At 62.5% G+C, this 26,110-nt stretch overlaps 1 protein-coding gene across 1 annotated transcript in view; it reads left to right on the top strand.

Moving 5' to 3' along the window:
* Positions 1-26,110, top strand: part of RPTOR (regulatory associated protein of MTOR complex 1) — a 141,866-nt gene that overhangs the window by 80,122 nt on the left and 35,634 nt on the right. The window contains exons 7-11 of the mRNA XM_053910450.1: positions 1,531-1,590; positions 16,366-16,466; positions 16,961-17,105; positions 19,493-19,568; positions 24,119-24,220. Of these exons, the coding sequence (XP_053766425.1) occupies positions 1,531-1,590; positions 16,366-16,466; positions 16,961-17,105; positions 19,493-19,568; positions 24,119-24,220 (484 nt within the window). The remainder of the gene's footprint in view (positions 1-1,530; positions 1,591-16,365; positions 16,467-16,960; positions 17,106-19,492; positions 19,569-24,118; positions 24,221-26,110) is intronic.

The following is a 26,110-nucleotide window of genomic DNA, read 5'->3' on the forward strand; positions in this document are numbered from 1 at the left end:
TGATTTTAGGCAGGCTGCTCTCCATCGTGGACGAGACAACTCGATTCTGTTGCCTTCCTTTGAAGAGTGTTTAGCTCTGTTCTCCAGGAGGTCGGGCTGACCTTGTGGTGGCTTGGCCGTGGGACTGGCCTCCCTCAGCTCTGCTCTTAGTTCTGGGGTGTGGCTCAGAGCCCTGAAGGGTGGCCGTGAGTGAGGCACAGCCCTCTGGGGTGGCAGTCGAGAGCCCCAGGTGTGGGCCCAGCCCACTAACCTGGCGGGCTGACTGCCTGTCGGCGTGCACGCTGGTGAGCAGGGGTTGAACGTCTGCTCAGCACGCTCGCCTGTCACCACTGCTTCCGGATCTCGGGACCCCGCGTGTGCAGGGCAGGGCTCAGCCCGGGACTCCAGGAGAGCGGGCGGGCCAAGTCTGGCTCTCTCTTCCCGAACAGGCCCCTGAAGTTCCCGGCACCTGTCAGCTCTGTTGTCTGACTCGCGGCCCAGCGGGGCGGGCGCTCTGGAGCTGAGTGCTGGCCCTGCGCATGCACACTGCGAGTGGGGGCGTGTGCGAGGGAGCACCAGGCACAGCTGATCTCGCCTGGAGTGCTGCTTGTAGGGACCGGGCCCTTCGGTTCCTGCCTGGTGCCTTCAGATGGCTGTTTTAATATCTTGTCCAGAGCTTATTGCCGTTGGCAAGAGGATTATCTGATACAGATATTTCTGTCGTTACTGAAACCCACGTGTCCCAATCGATAAGGATGTTACTGATAAAAGGACAGATAACCAAGTAGCGTGTTGGCAGAGGACTCAGAATGAGACTGGAAAACACCTTTCCTCTGACCCTTTTCTGCACTGAGAGACCCACGTGCACGGGACCGCTTGGACCTGCACGTACGCTGCCACGGGTCGCCGCTGGCAGTGCCATCGTAAAGCGGAGCGGACAGGACAGGGCTCCGGGTGGCAGTGTCAAGCCGCGTTTCTTGTGCTCTGTGAGCGAGGGGCCGTGGCCGCCGCAGCCACGGCCGGGGCAGGAACTGCCTCTGCAGGCCGAGCTGGGCCGGGTCCCGAGCACATGAGCCCACAGGCCGGATGCTCGGTCCCCACAGCTCCTCCATGGGGTGGCGTGGCCCACGGACAGCAAGTCTCGGCTCTGACGCTGCCGATTCTGTGATTGTTAAACTCATGTGGTGGAATTGCTCCTTGTTGTCTCTGTGCCAGGCACCCTGCCCAGATACTTTCTCGAGGAGGAAAAAAGGAACGTCCGGTCGGCCATAATTTGGTGGAAACTCCCTTCTTGTGGTGCCCATTGCCCCTTCCAGGGGCCACTTCACGTCACCACACACATGTCTCTCTCCTTCCGCAGACAGCTCTGCAGCCCTGCCCCTGGACACTGCCCTTCAGAGAGCAGAAGCTGCCGGGGTGAAGGAAACCTGGGTCGATGTTTCACCCAGGCCGCCCGTTCCCACTCCCTCCCCACTGCTTCTGCGGGCCTGTGGCGCTTTCCTGTCGGACCTCCTGCGCGTGTGGTTGACGTTCTGCTCTCTCCCTCTGCAGGTTCTGCATGCAGAAATGTGTCAGCCTGGTGCCCGGAGTCACGCTGGACTTGATAGAAAAGTAAGTGAGGTTCTCAGTGCCGTGGCGTTCTGCTCGGGGGGCCTCCCCTTCTCGCTCTCAGAAGTACATCTGCCAGCGCGGGGCCGTCCCCTCTCACGAGGGTGTGTTCTCTGTGCTCTCATCACGGCCGCGTGAGGGCGGTTACGTTGGTGCCCAGCGTAGGACACAGCTCAGTGTGGGGCCAGGTGAAAGGACAAGAGCCAAAGTCGGACCCTTTCATCATTTAAAAATGCAGCAACACTGAGCCGGAGCAGAAGCGCATAGTACCCGTCTGCTCCGCTCGGCGTTGGGCAGGTGTCCTGTGCAGTGCACCTGAGTGTGTGGCTTTTCCTCGTCCTCTGGGTCCCTGGGCCACTGTCTGCCTCTGGCTGGCCGCCACCTCAGGCCCGAAACGCCAGCCTGTGCCCAGCGCGTGGCTGCGCGCTGGACGTTTCTTTGTGTGCTCCCGCAACCGCCCTGGCCCGCACCGGCAGCGGGGGTGCTTAGCCCTCCTGCGCCGAACCTCGCTGCTTCCTGAATGCGCAGCAGGGTGCCTGTGCTCTGGGTCTCGGTGTGCAGTCACGTGTGAAAACAGCTGAGGCAGGCTGCTCTCCTAGAAAGCGCCTTGCCTGTGAGCCCGAGGACCTGTATCGGGGTATCGTGCCTTTGTGCCAGCGACAGGGACACAGGGTCGGTCACAGGATGCTCCTCCCACGGGTGTGACACAGAATGGACTAGCAGATGGGTTGTTAAGTGGGACAGTGGGGCCCACGCACACAGTAGGATGCCGAGAAGGTCTTCTAAGCAGCGCACACTGTGTGTGCCCCACATGAAAGAGGCAGGGAGTGATGCCCTTCTGTTCGCTCCGGGGAAGAAGGCGGACTTCGGAGGAGGGGAGGAAGACAGTGTTAGTGACCGACTTCTTTTTCATCTTTTAAAATTTTTTTACAAGAATAAGGGCGTGGAGAATACATGTAAAAATAGATCTGAAGGGAAGAATCAACAAAACGTTAGTAGAAACCTGCAAACAGTTCCGTAACAGTAGAAACCTGTAAATTTTGGATGGGTGTGCGGAAGCCGTGCTCCTCGTCCCCCATCTGTTCTTGAACAGAGGGGGTGCCATGGCAGGAACAGCTGGCCTGGCCTCGACTGGAGCCAGCAGGGCAGTGGGATGGTCAGCGGCCCCTCTGCTTGAGTTGGCGTTGGTCATCACAGGGCCAGCCCCAAGCTGGCAGTGACCCAGAGCCTTGCCAGGTCGGCGATGCAGCCCGGTGGAGTGCGGGGCTGTGGTGCGGACAGGTTAGGGCCCGGTGGGTGGCCCCTCACAGGCCGTGACCGAGCCAGCAGAGAAGCTGCTTCTGGGGGCCGAGACCCAGGTCCTGTGGCTGGTGTGAGGACTGCGGACCGTTTGCGGTGGTTGGTGAGGGCGCGGGCTCCTGGGTGCTATGCCTGCAGTCGCTGCGGGCGTCTGCTTCCCCTCACCGGTGTCTGCCAGTTCTCCGCAAGTCGTGAGCGCCGGGCAGGCTGGGGACAGATGGCGCTACGCGTGCTTCCGGAACTGCTTGCAGATGCTGAGCACAGTGTGGTCCTTGAGAAGCTCACGTGGGAAATTTTTAGAAGTAAGAAAACATCAGGTCTGCCCAGGCAGCCAGTCTGTGCGGTTCGGCGTCCTAGTGAGGTTTCGGGGTTCAGGAAGCTGTTCGTTTGCCTTCGTTTCTTCCTTTTCTACGTCGCACACGCCCAGTTACCTGACCCATCTGCCACCTTACCTGTGGAATTGCTCAAAAAGCCACGTCCATGAAGACGTCGGCAAAGCTCCGTGTTATTGCAGCTAAGTTGCTTCTCTCCCGTCCAGACCATCCCTGGCTTGAAATTTTCTTGATGTTATAGTTTTGCCCGCTGGTGACCTCGAGTGGGCAGAGCTGCGCTGTCCCTCTTCCCTGGTTTCACTGGACAGGAGCCTGGCGTGCGGCGCCACCCAGCCTCCAGGCAGCACGTGCCGGCAGTGGTGGGCTGCGTGGCGCCTGGTCTCGGCTGTGTCCCTGTGGCCCTCCCCACACCCAGGCCTCCCCTTCGCCTAGCCAGCTCCCGTCCTGTCGCTGACCCAGGTGTAACAGTTCGCAACTCGACACGCTGCACATGAGTCACAGCAGAAAAGAATCCGTAAATTGCGGTCATCAGAAGCTAAGATGTGGACAGCTGGGGGTCCTGCCCACTTCTTAACTTCTGATGAAGCCCAGTCTACGGATTCTTTTCTGCTGTTTTCACCTGTGGTGGTTTATGGGCGTGATGGGGTTTTTAAGATTATTATATACCAGTAAAAAGAAAGAAAACCTCAAAAGAAAAGGTAAGATGTTTTCTCTCTGAAAGACGTGGCTAAGAAGGCAGAAAGACAAGCTGCGGACTTGTGGACAGTATTTACAAGTCGCGCAGCCGGCAAAGGGCCTGTGTTCAGAATACATGAAGGCATCTAAAACCCGTGAATAAGAAAAAAAACCCAGCTGAAAAATTGGCAAAAGACACGAAGAGACTTAAACCAGAGAGGATTTCAAGGCAGCCAGTAAAGCGTGCGGAAGGGCGCTCAGATTGTCAGCAACGCCAGGGAGACGCAGAGGAAACCGCAGCGAGGTGCCGCCACATACCTGTTACAAGGCCCGAAATGAAAAAGACTGGCAGCTCGCAGCGCCGGGGACGGTGCGGAGCCGCAGGCGCTGGCAGAGCTGGCGGGGGATGCGGGGGCGCGGCTCCCCAGGAAAAGCAGGCTGTGTCTCACCTGCAGGAGCTCGGCCCCGGGGCCCAGCGGTCCCCTGCTGGGAAGTTGGATTATGTTTGTTTTTTATGCCAAGACCAATTCCATACTCTGGGATTCTATAGAAATCCCACCCAGCCCTGGAGAACAGCCGAGCCGGAGGGCCGCGCCGGGTGCCCCTGCGGCCAGCCCCTCTGCTTCTGCAGACGTGCAGGTGTCTCACCTCGGCAGCCGGCGGGGGTGCTTTCTCTGTTAAAAAGGAAATGCTGTTATTGCGGGTTCTTTAAAGTGTTTATTTATTTATTTTACACAGAGGGGAAGGGAAGGAGGAAGAGAGGGAGAGAAACATCAGTGTGTGGTTGCCTCTCATACGCCCCCTACTGGGGACCTGGCCCGCAACCCAGGCACGTGCCCTGACTGGGAGTTGAACCCGTGACCCTGTGGTTCACAGGCCGGCGCTCAGTCCGCTGAGCCACACCAGCCAGGACTCCATGTTTTAATTTTTAGATTTTTGCCCAAGTGTTTCTCGCCAGCCATCGGAGAAACGCTGTCGGCGAGCAGCTCTGCAGCTCAGCGGAGATGCAGCCTGTGTGCGTTTCCTCGCCTCCCCCGGGCCAGGCCTTCTGTGTTCAGAGACTGTTCGCTACTCTCATGCGTTTCATTCTCATTTCCTGGAGGTTTCTGCTCAAAATGCATAGCTCTTGGTTGCGGCTCTCAGTGGCAGCCCCTCCCCGCTGGGGCCCCCTGGGGCCCCATTAGGACTGTAAGCAGCGCAGCCTCAGCCTCCCGCAAAGTAGTTCGGAGCCAGGCTGTGGGGGAGCCGGCTGACCCGCCCCACACAGGGCCGGGAGTGTTTCCTTTGTTAAAATGTGTCAGTAGCCGGTGTTTGGAGAAGCCACAGAATGTTTCAAAATTTGAGGGATTTAATAGGCTGATCACACAGTGTAGACAGAGCTGTGGGTGAGCTCTCAGCCCCGGGTGTCAGCCAGGCACAACCCCCCATGTGCCCTGCGCCCTCTGGTGGTTCTCTGCTCTGAGAGCCAAGTCTGTAGGAGGCTGACGGTGCGGTTGTGTGGCTGTCCCCGTCCCCGTTCCCCCGTGGGATGAGTGTGGCTGTCACCTGCAGCCCTGGGGGCACTTGACGTGGGCTTCTTAGTGAAGGACATGGGCCCAGGCTACCCGGGGGGGGGGGGGTACTGGTGTTTAATGACAAGTGTAGGACCCAACAGAAGCCGCCTCTTTTGCTCAATCCCGTGGTCTTATTTCATGATTTTTATTTTTTTATTTTTAGAGAGGTTGGAAGGGAGGGAGAAAGAGAGGGAGAGAAACATCAATGTGTGGTTGCCTCTCATGTCCCCAACTGGGGACCCCACCCGCAACCCAGGCATGTGCCCTGACTGGGAGTCGAACCTGTGACCGTTCTGTTCACAGGCCGGCACGTAGTCCGCCGAGCCACACCAGCTGGGGCCTGTTTCATGACTTCCGTGGCAGTTCTGTATCCCAAACAGAACCTGAGCTCTGCACACTCACGGGTGGAGGGGGCCGCGCCTGCGAGGAAGCGCCAGGGGAGCGTCTCCGCGCTGTTTGGACCAGTGGTGGCTCTGTGGGTGCGATGCCGGGGCCTCTGGCAACATGCAGACGTTGCGCCAGCTGGGCCGTCGCTCGGAGCTGACTGCCCTGCCCCCGTGGAAGGGTCCTGGACACTGGGCTTCACAGTTTTCTTCTCTCGTCTCCGCTCCCCACATGGACATCCTGCCACTGAGAGCCCTCTGGCACCTGTCACGTGAAGGCCACTCTGGTCTCTGTGCCACCGGACAAGACGATAGGTCCTGATGCAGAGGTCCAACGGCAGTGCAGGCCCGTGTCATTGGGTTTATGTCCTTCAGCTTCGGGGACTGTGAGGGACCCGCGTGGGGCCCGTCCACCCTCTGCCCGCTGTTCCCCTGGGCCCTGTGCACAGTCGCCCCGGCGCAGGACTCGGGTGCTCAGGACGTGTGTGGCTCCCGTGCGGCTTGTCCTCCCACGTGAGTGGCTCCGTGTGCCGAGGCCTCCGGGGCTCCCACCCTGCACATTCAGCTCAGCTGCCACTGCGGGCGCCTGCCCTGCGCTGTGCACAGGCAGCTCCGTGACCCGGCCTCTGCTACCGCAGTCACCTGTGCCGAACACGTGGTATTCAGAGCCCGGGCCTGTGACGAGTGAGGAGATGTGGGCAGAGTGTGTGTGAGAGAGAGAGAGGGAGAGAGAGAGAAGGACTTAGTGGTCCTCAAAGCTGGGGAAGAATTTGTTTTCCAATTAAGCTGCTGTGTCTGGGAGTAAACTACAGTGAGCCTGCCTTGAGTGCTCCGATTCCCCTTCTCTCTGCGCACATCGCGGCCTGATGGACCGCGCCTTGCTGCCGCAGCACAAACCCGCATTCCAAGCCCTCGCCGAGCTTGGCGGCAGGCTCCATGCTTGGAAACGAAGGGGCGCTTTCCAGCCCCGAGACAAAGGGAAGAAACACATAAGCAACGGGAGACACACCGGGGTCCTCGGAGGCTCCGGGGGTCGGGGACACTGGACCAGCGCCTTGAGGCTCTGAGCGCCCACTGCCATGGCGGGAGGCGCGGAGCAGACCGGAAACATCCCTGATTACCCTAGATTGTGTAAACAGTGCATTTTAAATAGCTCCCAGCCTTGGAGGCAGTGAGGCAGGGGCCCTGCCCTGCTGCCCTGGACGGCACTGGGCTCCGACCTTGCCCGCTTCGCCGTGTTCTCCTGAGCTCCCAGGGGGCCGCGAGGAAAGTGGCGGAAGGTGCACGAGCTGGTGCTTGAGAACCAAGAGCGAGCCCGGTCCTTGTGGCCGGAAACTAGGGAGAGTAGTAGCAGGTAACACTCACTGAGCACCTACTGTGTGCTAGGTGCCTCGCAAGGGCTTTAGCCACTGGAGGCTTCAAAGGGGCCTCCGCAGTCTGAAACGAGTAAACGGAGGCATGGAGCTGGCAAACAGCCTGCGTGGCGTCTCCCTGGAGAGCTGCGGAGCAGGGTGTGCTGGGTGCCGTTGCTGTCCCACCCCTCCCCCCACCCCACCCCCGTGCCACAGGGGAGGGGCACGGCGTCTTGTCTAGAGGCCAGCGGGTCGGAGGGTCCGCGGGGCTGGTGGCGCCCAGCGGGCTCAGCTGCTGTGCTTGGCATTTTGTCTGCTGTCAGCTCGGCGGTGTGCAGGTGTATTGTGTTTGAAAGGAAAGCTATCGAAAGACACCCGTCCTCGTTCAAACAGTGCCTTTGTTTCCGACGCAAATGCATCCTAGCGGCTGGTGGAAGGTGGAAAATCAGTAATTCGTTAGTGCCTGTCGCTCGCCAGTCTGATGAGCGATGACTCGCTGGAGCTCATTTGGACGTGAAGTGGGAAGGCAAAGCCCGAGAGGCCGCGCGGTGGAGAGGGGGAGCACTCGGCGGAAGCGGGCTGCTGTGGTGTAGCAGTCACAGGCCCTCCCTGGGGCGCTGTTGCCGGCGAGGGGTGCGGCACGAGGGCTTCTTCATCAGCCTGGCCCTCACGCACTGATGCCACTGGGGCTGGCGGGGGCAGTGCGGGGCGCCTGGTCCCCACTGTTGGGCACATGCCCGACCTCGGCTGCCAGGGGTGTCCTGATGAGCCAGTGTGAGGGGCCTGCACTTGGAGACGAGGCTATGGGTTCCAGAGCCTCCTCGGGGCTTCCATGGGGCTTCTGTGTCCCGCACAGGGTGTCCCTTCACAGTGGGACCAAACTCCTGCCTTTGTCAGCTCTGCGCTTTCACCGCTGTGACCCTGGGTCCACCTCCAGGCCACCTGGAGCCCTGCACGCCCTCCTGCTGTTTCTGACGGAGGTGGAGGGGGCGGCCCTGCCCGGCATCCGAGTGGGGGCCCGCTGGGCACCAGGGTCCTTCCTGGTGGCGGCCTCCACCCCTGAGAGGACAGCTCAGTGCTTCTGCAGCACTCACATAGCCGCCACGTGCCGTGCAGGTGGGGCTGGGCCTCTTCCACCCGTGCAGGAGCCCCTTGCTTGTCCCAACCTCCCACCTTCGGAACGGGCTTCTCCCCTCGCAACCCCGGGCTGGCTGCTGCATGGGGGGGGGGGGGGCGGGCGGTGCCAGGAGCAGTCCCCAGCTCTGTGCACTCACTCCTGCAGGGCCTGCCGCTACTGCTGTGCTCTAGCACTCTGTCCGCCCAGCAGTCCCGAGGGAGCCCCAGCTGTCACCTCTGCCCTCCGCCTCAGACCCTGCCAGCCGGCACACAGGGAAGGAGAGGGGCGTGCTCAGAGCCTCGGTCATGGTGCGGGCTGTTCACGGTGCTGTCGCCTTCCCAGAGAGGGGCGTGTGCCCTCTGGCTGGGGCTCTGCGTCTTCCGCCTCCCTGTGGGGTCAGGGGCAGAGGTGAGCTGACTGAGTCTCAGGGAGGCCACGCAGCCTGCCCAGCGTCACACGGCCGCAGCTCTGTGCTGCGTGTGAGTCGCAGCCTCCTCACGTCCTGCAAGTTCACGTGTGGCTCTTCGGAGGGGCGAGAGGTCTTCCTTGGTTGGGGACACGTCAGGAAAGGTCTTAGGAGGAAGGTGGTGAGCGCTTCGTGTGTTCAGGAGTCTGGCCTCCAAAGGCAGGTTACTGTGTGCGTACAAGCAAGGCGAAGTGGGGGGATGTCTGCGGTGTGGGAGGGGTGACCGGTCATTTGACAAGGACACTGGGCACCTGGGGGGAAGAGGAGGAGCTCACGTCTGCTTAATGCCAGGGAGACTCAGGAAAATTGTCCCAGAAGGTCGAGAACAGTAAACACAACCTGCTTGTACTTGGAAACTGTAGTTTCTGTGGTCTTTGAGCGAATTCACAGGAAGAGTTGGGATTTCTAACAAGGCTCCGGCAGTCCTGCTGAGCACGGGCGGCGGGCAGCCCTGGCCTTCCTCCTGTCGGCCTGGAAAGATCAGGGCCAGCTAAGGCCATGGGGGAGGTGGGAGCAACCTCTGTGGAATCGGGGAGGTGGGACCTTCAGGCTCACTGCTGAGGAGGCCCGCTCCCCTCCACTCCACCTCCACCCCCCGCCTTCCGCAGACCAGCCTCTCCCAGGGCGTGCCCTCCCCAGTGGGGCCACCCCAGCGTGCTCAGGAATGCTGCCCAGTGGAGGCGCCTCCTGCCCGCCTCCCGGGACTGTAGCTCCCAGGAAGTGGTCTGACACTGGGTAATCAGCTTCAAAAATGAACTGAGGCTCAGATTTACTTCTCAGGGGCTTTGGAATCTGCACTCCTTAATAAAGAAGAATCTGCTTTCCTGGGATGTCACATGTTGAGCGAGCACATGGGAAGCCCTCTGCTCTCTTCTCTTTGACCTGGAGTATCTGTGGGAGGTGTTCCCTGCCTCCGGCCATGGCTCGTGCTTCTGTAATGAATTCACTAATGGGCTGTTGTCTCTAGGGCTCCGTTGGCTGCTGCTCGCCAGTGAGCCGTGAGGCTCGTGTCTCCCTTCCCTTCCCAATTTGAAGATGCGCTTTCTGCACTTGCTCCAGAAGGAGGGATGAGCAGCCGGTGTTCTGTGGGAGCCAGGGTGCACAGAAGGGAGGGGCCATGGCGCGGCTCTGCTGCCTCCGCTCACTGCGGAGACCCACTGCAGGCTGCCCGGGCGGGTGTTTTAAAACCGGGTACTTTGAGCTAGCGTTACGTGACTTCGCAATGCTAGCAGCTCGCAGGTGCGGTGTTCCCCATCGAACGGTTTTGATCGCCCGACTCGCTGGAGAAACTAGCAAGAGCTTCGTTTACCTCGGTGCCTTTTAAACTGCGGGTCCCAGCCTATCGGAGGCTCTCAGATCGGCTTGGTGAGCCAGTCCGCATGCTCTGTTTTCCTAGTAACACGCACGTTCTCTGTCTCCGTTGTTGGACGTGTGTTTACACGCGGGTGTGTGTGTGTCACCGTGCAAAGTGCACTTCCCCGCAGGAGCTATGATCAGGAAGTCTGAGCCCGCCCCCCCCACCCCCAGTGCCCATCCATTAACTGTCGTCCGAGCCACTGACCTAGGCCGCCCTCGTCCGCCCCAGCATAGTCCCAGATCCCTGTTCTGCAGTCCGCGGCTGCCGTGTTCTGGCTCCCGTTAACCTACCCCATACCGCCGACAACACCCGTCTCAGCCTCCTCCTCCCTCCCCGTTCAGAAATAACTGTGGCAGTTTGCTGTCACCCGACTTTCAGTTGGAAGCCCACTCCCCTTCAGAGCTGCAGAAACACAGGTTTCGGCCGTGACCTGTCCCCTTCCTGGTGGGACGGCAGCGTGGCCGGACAGCCATCCTGTGGTCGGTGTTCTCGCCCTCGTGCCAGTGTCCCATGCTTACTGCAGGGCCCCTCCTCTTCGGCAGGATATCATTGACTTCTGTTTCAACTGCAGGCTGAAAATCGCCGACTTGAGTTGCAGTATCCAGTCCTTTTATATTTAGCATGGTAATCGACACGTTTGTGCCTAAATCTGTCATCCTTTGCTTTCCTGGGGTTTTCCCCAGTTTTTTTTTTCTGCCTTCCTCATTTCTCCTTCCCTGCCATCCTTTGGATTGATTTAGCAACCGCACCGCTCGGCTCTCCCCTCCAGCGGCGTGTAAACCGCACGCTCTCCGGCGCCTGAACAGCTGTGCCCCAGCAGCGGGCTGCCCGAGTCTTCCGCTAGGGCCAAGGCGTGCGTGCCCTCGGCTTCTCGAGCCATAGAACGTCTTTGTCAGGGATTTACTGTTTGTTACTATCCTTGAAAATGGTGAAGACCGTGGCCTTGAGGGCCACACAGAACATGGGGGACTCACGGGGTGAGGCCCTCAGGCAGCAGTTGTGGTGCCTCTGTTGCATCAGAGCCTCACACACACTTCCCCTCTTCTGGGCAGCGCGGCCTCTGTCTCCGTCAGGGCCACAGGACCGATTCAGGGGCCTCGATGCCACGCAGTTTTAACTGTTCATGTCTTGCCAATATCGTGATAAATTAATTTCAGTTTTTCAGTTGTTCGATAATAGCGTGTAGGAGTACAATTGGTTTTCAAATAAAAACCCCATGTCCTACAGCCTTGCTCAACCTCACTTATTAGCTCTAATAGCTGTCTTATCGGCTCCTAAAGATCCTCTCTGTACACAGCACTTCATCTGCAGATACGTAATACTGTGTGCGTGTTACTTCATCTACAGTTTGGCTTCTTCCTTTCTAGTCGTTCCGTCTTTAATTCCTTTTTCTTGCGTTGTTGCACTGGCTAACGCCCCCAGCGTGATGTCGTCGAATAGGACCTGGGCATCCGAACCCTAGTCTCAGGTGCGGATCCATTAAGGGGGAAACATTTCATCTGTTGTCATTGACAGGTGTGCTGTGAGCTGTCTGTAACTACCCTTCACCGGGTTGAGGAAGTTTCCTCCTACACTTGGTTTTCCGAGAGCCTCTGTCACCACGCATGGGTGTTGGCATTTCCCGAGTGCCTTTCTGCGTCCATTGATGTGGCGGTTCGGTGGTTCACCTGTGTCCCATCAGCGCGTCACGGACCGCCCACTGCTCACCTGGACACACCTCGCGTGGCCGTGGCCAGCCCCGTTTGGTGGCGGTGTGTGACCCTGCGGCACGTTGCGGGCTTGACTCACCGCGGCCTCGTTAAAGGTTCCGGCACCTGAGTTCTGAGGGGCAGCGGCCTTGTCCACCGTCCAGGGAGACAGGGCCGCACACTCGCCCACAGAGGCCACGTCTGAGCCTTGGGTGGGGCAGCTCCCACCCTTGTTCCTGCTTCGCGTGTGCCACCCACGCCACTGCCTCCAGCTCCTGTCCCCGTCTCCTGAGGGTGCCCTTTGCTCCTCTTGGTGGTCGTTCTCCCGTTCTTGGCTGAAGTATTTTGTTACGTTTTCTCTGTGAAAAACCACTGGCAGGGCTTTTGTCCCCGACCAGCCCCTTACTAAGAATACGTATTTCCTCGAAGATTATATGCATTTTTTCTGACTAGTTCTAAGGCTTTCTCTGGGTCTTGGACTCTGGCAGTTGACCCGGGTGCGCCCACGTGGGTGTCTTTGTCTCTGCTCCCGCTTCCTGACCCTGAGCCCGTGGCCTGGGCTGTGTCCCTGAAGTTCATATGCTGAAGCCCCGACGCCCCGTGTGACACAGTGTTTGGAGATGGGGCCTGTGGACGTGAAGGTCACAGGGTCAGTGAGGCCGGGAGGGTGGGGCCCGCAATGGGATCGGCAAGGGTGCGCTCTGCCCGGGGTGGACCCCGCCAGCCAGCAGGGAGAGCAGCCCCCGGCAGCAGGGTCTGCAGAGCCGTGAGACAGAACCCCGTCTGCGCCCCCTTGTCCCGCAGCCCATGAGCACAGTGCTGTGCCTCGCCGTCTCCTTGTTGTGGGACACCCTCGGCCATTGTGTCTGCAAGTGCCGCTCCCCTCCCGTTCCCGCTGCTCCCTGCCTCGGGGACTCCAGTGCGCTGTGTCAGGTCTCTACCAGTTCCACTCGGCTTCGCATGCCCCAGCCTTCCGTCCCTCCCCACTTGACCCTCAGTGTTTTCTCTGGCCCGCCTTCCGTTTCCGCCTTCGGCATTCCGATCCGCTGTTCAGCCTCTCTGTTGGTTTCTTAACTTAATGTGCTGTACTTACAAGTTCTGGAAATTCTAGAATGTGCAGTCTTTATTTATAGTCTCCAGTTCTCCGCCAAGGTTCTAGCTATTCTTTCGTCCCTTGAACACAGGAAGTAAAATCACTGTAAAGTCTGATGTCGCCATTGAGTGAACGCTCCGGCCTCTCTTTCTCTGTCAGTGTTTCTCTTGGATTCAAGCGTATATTTCGTATATTTCGGTTCCCAGTGAATGCCTGTGTCTTTGTTACTGAAGGGCGTGGACGGAGCGTGGGAGTTGTGTGGAGACCTGGGGTGATCTGAGGCTGTGAGGTCTGCGTTGTTTCCGGCTCATCCTGAGCCCCGGCTCTAAGGGCTCGAAGGGGCTTTTCAGAGCGCGTCTCCTTGGTGGCCTCCCGGCCCCCTGCACGTGCTCTGTCGGGGCGGTGAGCCCGCCAGGCTCGGCCCGTCGCTCCGCCTCTCAGTCCTGCTCGGCCGACGCCGGTGTAAACCTGGGGCTTCCCTCTCAGGCCTGGCCGGCCCCCATTGACTTCAGAAAGGTTCCCACACAGCCTGTCTAGCTGTTCTCCGTGGGCGGATGGTGAGTCACCTAAGCGGCCAGTGCCAGGACGTCATCTAAACCTCAGGGACTCCTCAAAGCACACGCCGAGGGCTGCAGTGGCTGCCCAGGGCCTGGCCGACCCAGCTCCCACACAGCGCCACAGCGCCTCTGCCGCCTGTGTCTCCGAGTCAGCCATGAGAGTTCGAGCCGGCGCGGCTGCTCAGCGGCGTGGCTCCCTTCCGACCAGGCTTCACTGCGCCTTCTCGTCCTGTGACGACGCGGGCCAGCCCTGCAGTCCGTGTGGGACCCTCCTCCGCTGGCTGCTCCAGGACTCGCTGCGGAGGCTCGGGTCCCCTCCTGCAGCTTTGCCCCTTTGGCTTGGTGCCACTTGGCGTTGGTGACCCAGAGCAGAGAGAAGGGGCTGCCGGTGACCAGGGCCCGGCACCACCCCGCAGTCCGATCCTAAACCACAGCTTCCAGTGCTTTTCACATCAAAGCTGGTCCTCGGTCAGCCCTGTGGACTTAAACTGTGGAGGCAGCACCCTCAGTGGACTTCTCTGGGGTTCGGAGAAGCTTCTGCCAGGACGCGCGGCCATCCCCTCTGTCGCCTCCGGCCCGGGCAGGTCGGGCGTTCCTCGGGCTCCGGCACTGGGAGGGAAGCAAACCCCAGCCTGGAGGGATCTGCTTTTAGGAGGCAGGCACAGGAGGGCATTGGGGCGCCGCTGGCGTGCACGGGTCCCACAGGGGGCCTGGTGAGTGAGGCCAGTGGAGTTTTCAGGAGGGTGGGGTGGGGGATCTGTTTTGCATTTGTGCCGATGCATTTACGTCGATGCGAATGGAAACACGCCGAGCCTAACGTGACAAGGACTGGCCTCCGTTCATCCCGGGGCTCGGCCACCCAGGGACAGCGGCTCCCACCCCGTGGTCGGACCTGAGGGGCACTTCGGGCGCATCGGGGTCGCTGGTCAGTGTGGTGCTGTGTTCGGGTTTGGAGACGGACCTTGGTCAGGCCATCTGTCCTCGACTGCGAGGGTCCTGGGCCATCCTGTCGGCCACAGCTGCCCCTCCCCCGGGGCTGCGCAGGAGGAGGATGAGAGCGAGTCGGGCTCTGCGGGCTCCCGCAGACGGCGCCCGGACCCCGGCCAAAGGAGCACCCACCCACCGGGAGGCTGTCGCTTCTCGCGGCGTCTGCTCGTAGGCGCCCCGCGCACCTGTGACCATGCACTGGTTGCCCTGCTCCTTTACTCAGAGGCTGCGAGCGAGCGTTCCCACGTGGTTGAAGTGTTCACGCGTGACACTCAGCAGCTCGCGGCCGTCCCGACTCTCACGACTGTGGAAACCGTGCTCGTCCTGCTTCGCGCCCGTGGTCTTGGGTGGGGACTTCCCCAGGAGGTCGATGTCCTCAGGCGGAACACAGGGCATCCTCCGGCCTTCCCGTGCCGGCCCTCGCCTGGGGGGAGCGGCCACAGGTCCACTGGAAAGCGGCTGCTGTTCCCCCTCCCCATGGGAGCACCACAGAGCAGTGTCCCTGGAAGTCTGGATGGAGCCCGGCACTCGGTGTGGGGGCAGCTCCCCTATGGGCCCCTCACTGGGAGGTGCTAGGGTGGGCTCCCTCAGCATTTCAGTCCTGGGAAGGTGCCGCTGGCCCTGCCGGCACCATGGGAATGTAAGAGCCGCAGCCAAGGCCTGAGCAGCTGTGTCTGATGTCTAGTGGGTTCGTGTTTGCGTCCAGCACCTGGCTTTGCCCAGAGCGAAGGCCTGGCTTCTGCCCTCAGCTCCCAGAAGGCCACCTGCGTGGGACGCGATGGGAGTGTCGGCCACACCCGGCACTGGGGGGAGTCCTGAAACCAAACTGCTTTTTAAGCCAGCGTGACCAGTGACTGCCATCAGCACAGCTCGGAGGGTTGCTGTCCGCTCTCCCTGGGGCGGCAGGGCTCTGTTCTCTGATGGGGAAGTCTTCTCTCTGAGACTCCAGACGCTCTTTGAGCAACCATGCCAGGTCGCTCTTCTCCGAGTGTTCTCCTGCTTCCTTGTCTCTTCTTCTGGTCTTGGCACAAAGCATCCGTGGCGAAGTAAGGAGGGCTTCCTGCAGGAAGTGGCGTGTGGTGGAGGACGTCGCCCCCTGCACCCCTTCCGGAGGCCCAGCCTCCGCAGGGGGCTCTGGCAGACTCGGTGCCCCGGGTGAGCCGCTGGAGCCGGATCATCAGCCTGTGGGATCCGGTGCCCAGCAGGGTGACACTCTAGTCTCGGAACCAGGTCCCCATGGGCACTTTCCGTTTGGGAGGGGGAGAGGGTTTCCTGTGTGGTGTGCGTGGAGGCCGGGAGCCTGTGTGTAGCCAGCGTGGCTGCCCCTCGCCCTGTACCACCCGCCCGCCCGCCCGCCCGCCTTGTCCATCCTGCATGCCCACCTGCCCCGCAGCCCCACCCCCCCGCCCCTCCCCGGGGCTCACCTCTGCAACACGGCACGGCACCTGCCTTGGCAGCCACGCCAGGGCCGGAACGGCGCTGCGCCCGGTTGCAGGTGCTCAGAAGCGTTTGCTGAGTGAGTGGCAGGTGAGTTGACCCTAGAGTCAAACTGCCTTCCTCGGCTCTGCCGTTCAGGGGCAGGTGTGCACATGGGCCCACCGGCCGGGCTGGGACAGGGGTTGAATGTGGCGCAGACCCCTCGGCGGCAGCTGCCACGGCTGCCCACAGGGCCCTTGGCTCGTCTCTCAGGTGTGGAAACCACAGGAATGGCAAGTGGCCTCTGGGTCTGGGCCGGAGGTCGGGGGTGCCGAAGAAACTGCGTTTGTTTGGATGTGGAAGGTGGGGGTGAGTTCCAAGAGGTAAAGGTCGACGTCTGTGAGTCCCAAGAACCCCGGCAAGGCACAGGGCTCCCTGCGGTGTGGCTGAGCGCCCTGCCGCTGTGTTCCGCAGCGGCTCAGGAAGTGCGCTGTGTCCCCTAGGATCCCTGGCCGGCTGAACGACAGGAGGACGCCGCTGGGCGAGCTGAACTGGATCTTCACGGCCATCACGGACACCATTGCCTGGAACGTGCTCCCTCGGGGTGAGGCTGCGGCGCACAGAGCTGGGGGAGGACTGCCAGGAGCCGGGGCCTGGGACTCGAGAGAGAGTGGTGGGCGGGGCAGGTTCTCCACCGAGAGGAAAGCCGTGGGGGCGGAGGGCAGAGGGCAGGTCCTGGAGGCCGCGCACGTAAGACGGTCCAGGTGTGGAGCCCGGCGGCACGTGGTGAGCTGGACGCAGCGTCTCTCTGATCCTTGGTAGAGAAGGTTACCTTCCAGGCAGAGCCAGGGCCCTTCCTCCTTCATAACTGTCGGCCTGTCTGCGTGTCCTGCAGGCACGGTGGCGGCTGTGAGTCCCGTGTTTGAGGGGCCGCCAGTCTGTGCTCCCGCGTGCCTGTGCGGGGACGTGTGTCTGCTGCCAACAGGGCCACGCACACGGCCCGCCGGCCGGTCGGGTGTTGAAGGACGTACGTGTGTCTGTCTGCACGTGCTGCCCACGGTCCTGGGAGACACGTGTCCACGTTTCCCCCGCCTGCAGACCTCTTCCAGAAGCTCTTCAGGCAGGACCTGCTGGTGGCCAGTCTGTTCCGGAACTTCCTGCTGGCAGAGCGGATCATGAGGTCGTACAACTGCACGCCGGTCAGCAGCCCGCGCCTGCCCCCCACCTACATGCACGCCATGTGGTGAGTGCTCCCAGCCGGCTCCAGGCGCGCGCGGCCTTCTCCCAGCAGTGAGGGTTCTCCCGTTTCAGACGAGCGCTAGGTTGGTGGAATTACGAGAGCAGCAGGCTGGCCACAGCCCTGGGGCCCCGAGGTGGTGCGGGCGCCCAGCGGGTCTCAGGCCCGGGCAGAGAGCCCGTGAAGCTCGTCACACACAACAACGTCAGCCTAACGACGCCCCAGTGACGCAGGCGCCTGCTCTCTGTGGGGCTCACTGCCCTGGGATCATCCCCTCAGGCTGTCCCGGCAGCTCGGAGTCTGACTGTGGGTATCCCCACAGTGCTGGCGACAGTGAGTGGGAGTCGGCACCGGGGATCCTGGCAGACATGGCCCGCGGGGCAAAGGGTGTCCTGAGTCCTCAGGGTCCCTCTGCTGACAGGCATGTCACACAGAAGGATGCTGCCCATGCTTCCCAAGTGGCCCCGAGTGGGGTGCCGCTCACGCTCAGACAGGACGAGCAGCTGCCTACCACGCTGCAGATGCACGGGGAGGAGCCCCGGGGTGGGGGGGGAGGGTTCCTGTTCAAAAGATCTGGGACGCTGGTGAGCGCAGGGCCCCACCCCGCCTGCAGTGTGCGTGGGTGCCCTCCCCCCTGGCGGGCCAGAGGGAGGGTTCAGGTGCGGGCTTGCTGAGGCCCTGATCCCGTGCTCTGCAGATGGGTGCTGCATCTCGTTGCCTCACTGGCCAAGTCCAGCGCGCAGGGCCTGCTTCTCCACGCCAGGGCCAGCACCAGCGCCCCGTGGCCGCTCACCTGTGGGGCCTCGTTCCGCCCCCCCACCCCTGCCACCCAGGCACTCAGAGCCTCTTCTCTGGGAGTCTGGGACTTGGACTCCATCCCAGGGGGCAGGTGCCCTGCACAAACCTGTCCTGGGGGCAGGGACTTGAGAGAGCAAGCTCACCTGGGCTCCGGTTAGGCTGATGCTGCCTCCCAGGCCTGAGGTGGCCTGGCGCTGGGCGCACTATGGGCTTTGTGTGGCGTTTGCTCTGACGAACCCTTCGGAACGGGCCCAGAGCGCCCTCCTGCCTCTCGAACAGACCGAGGGAACCCACCACCCAGGTAGTCGGACACAGGCTGGGAGCAAATAATTCGTGCCGAGTGTTTGCACTCCTTGGGTAGTGATGGGGAGGTTGCATTTGTAGCGGGGGGAAGGGAACAAAGCATATCAAAAGTGGAGGTTGACACAGTTATATCCAGGCGCACTTGCCTCGGGCAGGGGCGCCGATGAGAGCAGCTCAGAGCCAGCTCTTGTTGAATTTTTGATGCGAGGCCATCAGGGAGTTGGTCCCCTTGACATTCAATTTCAGCCAGTCGGGAACCCTTGCATTTCTCGGCGGCAATGCCTTCCAGTCCCAGCGAGGGCGCCGTGCCCGCTGATCCATCTGAGCAAACGGGGCCGAGCCCCGGAAGGCTCAACTCCCGGCCCCAGCGGGGCGGCGGCCCTCCTGGGCCTGTTTCCTGGAAACCCCAGCTGTGGCCTGGGCGGCATGGTTTCCAGGCAGGGGCTCATCTGAGCTGCCTGGCGGAGGTTGGGGGGGTGGGGGGACAGGGGCCACTGTCCTTGGCTCCTCAGCGGTGGGGGCGGGCCTGCCCCTGTGAAGGGACGGTGAGGGGAAGGAGCTCTCCCCAGCTTTGTTCACCTCACGTGGTGACCGTGCTCCTGGGTGTCCGGGTAGGGACCCCCACGGCATCGGTGGCTGTCAACATCCCATGCACAGCTGGGATGTGGGTCCCAGCAGGGAGGGCAGCTCTGGGCCCCTCCCCCAGTGCCCCTGCTGAGCCTCCTGCTCTCCCAGGTCTCCTGGGACCCTGTGAGGGTGACGGAGCCACTGCTGAGTCCCCGAGCGGTCTGTGTGGGCCCCGGGTCGGGCCGCTCTAGGGCGGCTGCTGGGCCCTGATGGTGTGGGCAGGTCGGAGGGGCCAGCCCGGACGGCCGGCACTGGGGGGTGGGGGGCCCTCAGGCGGACCTCTTTTCTTCCGCTCACATCGGCCTGTCCCATGAAGTGTGTGGCCTGAGCCTGGTGTTCCGTGGCACGCTGGCCAGCCCAGCCACCTGGTGTCACAGCTGTGCCCTCAGCTTAGACGGGCTGCCAGGACAGGGACTCAGGTCAGGGTGGAAGAGCCCCTTCATTGTCCCCGAGCTGCTTTCTCATTTCCATTTGAAGAGAGGAGACGCCACAAGCAAGATGGTCCAGTGTGCCGCCCACCACGGGCTCCTGCTCCTCCACTGCCCTCCCCTGGGGCCACGGCGTGGCTTGGCCGGCCTGGCCTCTGCTCTGCTCTGCCCTGCTCTGCCCAGGGTTCTGGCGGCGGAGCCCTTACCAACGCCTGGTGCCCTCTGCTCTCCCTGCAGGCAAGCCTGGGACCTCGCAGTGGACATCTGCCTCTCCCAGCTGCCCACGATCATCGAGGAGGGCACTGCATTTCGGGTGAGACCCCCGCGCCCTTTGTGACCCGCCAGGTGTGCCCTCAGCTCTGCAGCGCCATGTGCCCACTGCAGCTCAGAGCTGAAAAGATGGGTCAGCCAGGGGCCCGCATCAGCTTTCAAAGTGGCCGGCTCTCAGGAGAGCCGTCCACCAGCACGTCGCGTCCTGGTCTGCTTTTCTTGGTGCACATGCCCTGTCCCCCGCGGGCCGCGTGCTACCTGTACCTGGGAGCAGTAAGGCCCTGCGCCCATGGCGGTGCCTCTGAGGTGTCACACTCAGCCCCTGGGAGCGTCCAGGCCCCAGCCCCCCACGTAAGTGGGGGCCTGGCACCATCGAGTTGATGTGGCTTCACTCGTGGCACCTGAGGGTCTCCAGGGCCCCTCCTGCTGCCGCCCGTGTGGCCCCTTTTGGTTTCAGGGTTCACTCGCTGAGGGTGGGACAGCAGGTCTGCATGCCCATCCCTCGTCAGGGGACCCGGGGGGCCTAGGAGGCGTTCGTAGCAGCCAGCGGGGCGCGGGGTCACAACCCCGAGCGCTGGGCTCTGCACCGTGCGTGGCCCGCACTGTGCCGTCGGGGTGTCTTACAGAACGGTCCGGTTCCCGTCTCACCGTCCACTCCGGGTGGCACCCTGTCGGCTGTCCTCTCACTTCACCCTCATCCTTCCTGACCTGCCAGAGCCACGTCCGCGTTTGGGAAGAGTTCCGGCACACCGGGGTGGGAGGTGGGGCGGCTGACGCAGGCCTTGATCTGGCTTCGTAATCTTGTTCTTGCTTTTTTGGCACAGCAGCTGCCCAGACCCTGCTGCCCCTGCCCTCTGACCTCTGCCCACTCCTGCCCCAAGGACCGGCTCTTCCTGCCTGATCCAACCCTGGGGTCCCACTGCTTTTGCTCCACACTGGCCGCTCACGTGGGCATCCAGAGGGCATTTGTCCATCTCACGGCTGGTGGGCACTTTGAGTGTCCAGGCTATGACCCCCGAACAGGGCTGGCCCACACCAGGCCGAGTCCTGGGAGCCTGAGGCAAAAAGAGAAATCAGGACTATGGAGCCTGCCATTATTTGAAATTCTGATATTTTATTCATTACGAATTTTTTTTCAGAGAGGGAAAGGGAGGGAGAAGGGGGTGGGGAAGCGTCGATGCGAGAGAAGCATTGACCAGCTGCCTCTCACACACCAGGGGCCGAACCTGCAACCCAGGCATGTGCCCTGACCAGGGATCAAACCAGCAACCCTTCGCTGTGTGGGACGACACTCCACCCACTGAGCCACGCTGGTCAGGGTCCATTATGAATTTTTGCCCTAATATTTGCCTATTTTTTAAATGTTGCATTGAAGTGTGTTTAACATTGACCGCTGAGGTTTTGGGCACCCCTCCGACATGCGGGAGGCGAATGTCACCGGCCTGGCCGCCCAGCCCCCGCGCCGCTCTCGAGCTCGGTCCTCAGCCCTGGTCCTGGAGTAAAGGGAGGGTGTTTCCCGGAGCCGCCGTCTCGTGCTCACGCCTGGCCGTGGGCCCATTCGGGCTGCCTCATGTCCCCCTCCGCCCTCTGCTCCTGCCCTGTGAGCCGCCCGTAGGCGTCGTCTGATCAAGCCTCTCTTCCCTTGTCCCTTTCTCACCAACTTGCTGGCTCTGGGCGTACCCTACGCACGCACCGTTTTCACGCTGTGGGCTTGCTCCCCCGCGTGCGACAGCGACCCCTTAGGGATGGACGTGATGGGGAGACACCCCAGGACATCCCGTCATCGTGCAAAGTTAGGACAAAGTGCTACTTCCTGCTCTCTGTGCTGTTTGCCACGTCCCCACGGCTTAATTACCTCATAACTGAGTTTGTCCCCAGCCGTCCCTCTGTGGCCACCAGTCTGTGTTCCGGTCCTTCAGCGTGGCTGTAAATTGTGTCTAAATTTCAGCTTCGTCATGTTCACTTCTCCGTTCTGATGGTTTTCTTACACATGGCCGGCCACGCCCCAAACCTGAGGGAAGGCCCAGCATGAGCGTCCGTCCCCCAGAGTCCTCGGGGGCAGTGGCAGGCTGGAACCCACAGTCGGCGTCACTGTGGGGGCAGACGGGCAAGGAGCAGGGCCCTCACATGGGTCGTGGGCCAAGGACCTGCGAGTCCTTTTGACGGGCAGTCGGGTCTGAGCCCTGGGCCGCGGGCGCTTTTCCATCATCTCCTCTCCGATGCTGTGAGGTTGCTGTGGTCAGCACCCGCCTGCCCATCGGGGGTGTTTGCCCGTCAGCAGCTGGAACAGCGCCCCTCTCAGGATGGCAGCTGCAGCTGGTGGACACGCCTGGGGCCCAGGCGCAGCCCTGTGTGCCCATTGCCGGCTTCTGCGCTCAGCGCCTGTTCTCAGGCCCCAGACTGTGTGAGCCGTGGCTGACAACACAGCACGGCTGTCCAGGGAGGCCTGGCCACGTGGCCACAGGATTCAGCCCGAGCCCACGGCGCATGTGCCATCCTCTGGGACACTCGTCCCCAGCTCCGTGCACAGGTCCCCAGGGAGATGTGGCCCTCGGTGTCCGCCCTGAGTCACCATCAGATGCGCGTGGGGTGCTCTCGAGAGCCGTCAGTGGAGCATCCCTGACGAGGCTGAGCCTCGCGTGCACTGGGGCCGCCCTGCGCTGTCAGCCCCCGGCCCCAGCAGCGTGATGAGCCCGCGGCACACCCCACGCGAAGGCTGCTCCTTCTCTGCCCGTGTCGGAGCCGTGTGCCGTGCGCCATGCGCAGAGCCGTTCCTCCCGCCGTGACGTGTGGGCTCCGTCAGGCAGAGGTGGCTGGACGGGAAGGGAGAGGCCCAGCCCTCCCGTGTCACGCGGCCTCCCAGCTGTGGGAGGGAGCTCGAGACACGACTGTCTTTTTTAAGCCGGTGCATGAATAATTCACACTCGGAAACAGGAACATCACTTTGGGGGCTCCATTCCAACCCAGTCTCCCTCCACCCTCGATCGGCTTGATGCCAGCTGACCCAGCGAGAACCTGAGTTCTTCGGTGAACTCCCCGCCGCACTGCCACGGGACGTACTTCTCCTGAGGGCTGGTGCTCTGACCGCCATGTCCGTGCGAAGGCGGGAGTCAGCATGTCTGGACGGTGGCTCACGGACACACTGAGGGCCGCCCACACCCACAGTCATTCATGCACATGTCCACATGTGCCCACACGGCCGGAACCCAGGACCACAGCCGCCCGCCTTCCTGCCCCCGCCCCTGGGGAGGGCAGAAGGTGGGGAGGGGGGCAAGCGGATGGGAGCATACACTTGCCATTTGGGTTCTTTTCTTCGGGGCTCAGGGGCGGCAGCACTGTATTCAGTGACGATGGTCTGCCAGACAGAAGGTCCCAGCCGCCCTTCCCCTGGGCCTCTCAGAGCCCTGTCCACAGCCTGCCCAGAGTCCCTCTTCTGCGGTTTGCCTGGTCCTTGTCACTATCAGTGACGGCATCCCCTCCGCAGTACCAGCATAAGGACATTCCACGCCGCTGTCCCTCCGTCACCCCAGCCTCCGGGTGCTGCTGCCATTTTCTCCCACCTCCCAACCGCAGCTGGGACTCCGTCCTTCTCACGTCCCCGCTGTTCCCGGTCCCCACCCCGTGGTCCCTGAGTGAATGGCACCCTCGCTGGGGTGGGACTGGGGAAGCGCGGTGGGAGCCTGCAGTGCTGCCCCAAGGTGTCCGCTGCCCTGGGAGGAAGCTGTGCAGGTCCCACCAGCCCCCACCTGCTTCCCGTCTCCCGTCCTGGACAGCAGCCCTGCACCCGCCCCTCGGCCTCCGCCTGTCTGGCAAAGGCATTGCCCTGACCCCATGCTCTCAGCTTCCAGAGTGCCTCTTCTCCCTTTCAAACTGAGCTCCTTCACTCCATCCCCTCCCCCTGTGGCCTCCACCCCAGCATTGTTTTCTCCTTTGAACCCACTCCAGCCAGGGCAGTTCTTGGCCGTCCGCTGGGGCCTTCACGTTGCTCGGCCTGGCAGGTGGTCTGGGTCGGCATCTCACCGGACCGCACCGGCCTTGGACTCCGCCGACCACTCCTCCCTGCACACGCGCTCCTGAGGCTCCTGCCTCCCGCAGCTGCCTCAGCCCCTCCCGTCCCATCTCACCTCCTCAGCCCTGAACCCTCAGGGTGCTCTGGGCTCAGCCCGGGGGCCTCTAGCCGGGACCTCGCTCCTCACTTGCGGACCCGTGTGGCCCCCCCGGACATCTTCCCTCCAGCATCCAGTGGGCATCTTACACGCACAGCCCCAGAGAATGCCCCCCACCTCCTCCTCCCAGACGTGCTGCTCCCCAGCCCTCGCCTCAGTTCATGCGGACTGCACCTGGCGCCCAGGCTGGGCCTGAAGCGGCCCTTGACTCGCCCCCTCTCGCTCACCCACACCCAGTCTGTGTGTGGCCACGGCTCTGCTGGGCGGCACACCCGGGTGCCTGCTCTGTCTCACCCCTGACCGCCCTTGTCGCTGGCACAGCAGCGCCGCCCACAGCGGTGACTGAACGTGAGGGCAGCGGGCACGGGGGCCGTGCACCCTCCAGGAGGGCCGCTCTCTGACTCACGCCCCTCTGCCTGTCCCCCAGCACAGCCCCTTCTTTGCCGAGCAGCTGACCGCGTTCCAGGTGTGGCTGACCATGGGCGTGGAGAACAGGAGCCCGCCCGAGCAGCTCCCCATCGTCCTGCAGGTGAGCGGCTGGGGGTGGTTGGTCCGGAGCCTGGGGGCCCTCAGCAGGGGCCCAGGCCGAGGGCACCGGGAAGTGGTCACACAGGGCCGCCAGAAGTCGTCGGGGCAACGCGTCCACCTGTCCCCGAGACGACGTTTTGGGTTGAAGTCATCGCGCCGCCTCTCCTGAGTCCGCATGGGGGCTGATGGAACTCGGGCCCCTCGTGCGCCTTCCTGGGGACGCGGCCGCGCTTCCTTCCTCAGGTGCTCCCTCTGTCGCCATGTGCACGCGGCCCCTGAAGCCCGCGTGCAGCACAGGTGAGGTTTCCCCAGCTCCGGACGGTGTGCCGCAGTCTCAGCCAGAGTGGGTTTGGGGTCGGGACGTGGGGATAACCGTTGCCGAAACGCAGCGCAGCCGCCACGTGCCGTGGTGTGTCGCCGGGCTGCCCTGGAGTGGCAGCGTCTGAGTTTTGGCTGCTGCTTCCCCGACCCCGTGCGAGGGCGGAAGTGATCCCCGCTTCGCGTGCATCCAGAGTAGTTCGAGGCTCTCCTGAGTTTGCAAGGTGAGCTGTGAACACACACAGTTTCAAAACCAGAAAAAAGCAGTGACAACAAAACAGAGAAAACCCGCCATTTTGCAGGGGATGAGCACCACGAGGCGGCCAGGGGCGAGGGGAGCCAGGCGGCGGCGCAGGGCGGAGCCTGCGGCCCGTGCACTGGCCTCCCTGTTCCGACAGCAGCGGGAGGGGGCAGGGGGCGGAGGGGTGCTCTGCAGGGCGGTGGAGGCGTGGAGCAAGTGGAGCCCGGTTCTCCGAGCCTGGCGAACATCCTGCCACAAACGGCTTCCTGTCGACTGCTCTCTCCCATTCTGTTCCCGGCCTGCACTCCCTCGGGGAGGAGGAGGCCTGATGAAGCCGAGTCTCTGATGCGGGAGGAAGGGCAGGGGACGGTGACCGGAAAGAAGGGCGTTTCCTGCCTGAGCCTGCACACAGACAGCAGATCTTGCCTCGTTCTGGGCACAGGCACGTCCACATGGGCACTCCGACTCTGGAGAACGGGGCGACGGGTGCGGGTGCCTGACCCCCCCCCACCCCCGGCCCATGCAGCCGTGTGTGCTTGTTCTCAGCAGTTCGGGGGCCACCCTGTGGTCCTAAGGACAGACTTTGTTCCTGCCCAGGTTTGGACCCCATTAAGTTGCCCTCGTGTGCTGGCGAGGCCGGGGGCACGGTCAGGGTGTGGGGTTTTACCGTGGGTCCCACAGCCCTTCCAGCCCCTGCTGCTGTCGCACAAGCCGGGGTGTTTCCTCCACTGCGAAGCTCTGGTGTTAGCTGGTGGCCGTCCACGTCGAGGAAACCGTCTCTTCGGGCCAGTGGGGTGCAGCCCCTCCTGAAGACGTCAGCACAGACGTGCATACCTCCAGCCCGCCCAAGCTCAGCAGAAGGGGTAGGAGGGAGGATTCTAGAAGCCCAGCGAAGCCCGATGACAGGTGGCTCTGCCCAGCCTTGGATTTACCATTGCGCCCCCAGGGGGTCTGCGATGAAGCCCCAGGCGAACGAGAAGGGGAGAGGGATTTTCTAGGACAGAGTCGGCTTGCCCATCGGTTTGGGCCTCGCATGAGGAGACCGTCGGGGCGGCAAACTGAGCCGGACGCGGCCCCAGGCCTGACCCCCAGGCTCCTGGGCGCTGGCCTGTGGCCCATCCGTGCTGACAGTCTGGTGTGAGGCAGCCACACGCCTGACACGTCCCAGCCCGGAGCCTGAGCTCCTCGCGTGCGAAGCGGGTGCAGCTCAGACGCCACAGCGCCGAGTTAGCATGGGTCCTCGTGCCCCGGCGATCGGCCCCATGGTGCACTCCAGCCCCCGACACTTCCTCGGCGCTCCTACGGACCCAGGCAGGCTGAACAGCGGGGGGA

This window comes from Desmodus rotundus, chromosome 9 (genome assembly GCF_022682495.2).
Source record: "Desmodus rotundus isolate HL8 chromosome 9, HLdesRot8A.1, whole genome shotgun sequence".
In the NCBI taxonomy this organism is placed as follows: Eukaryota; Metazoa; Chordata; class Mammalia; order Chiroptera; family Phyllostomidae; genus Desmodus; species Desmodus rotundus.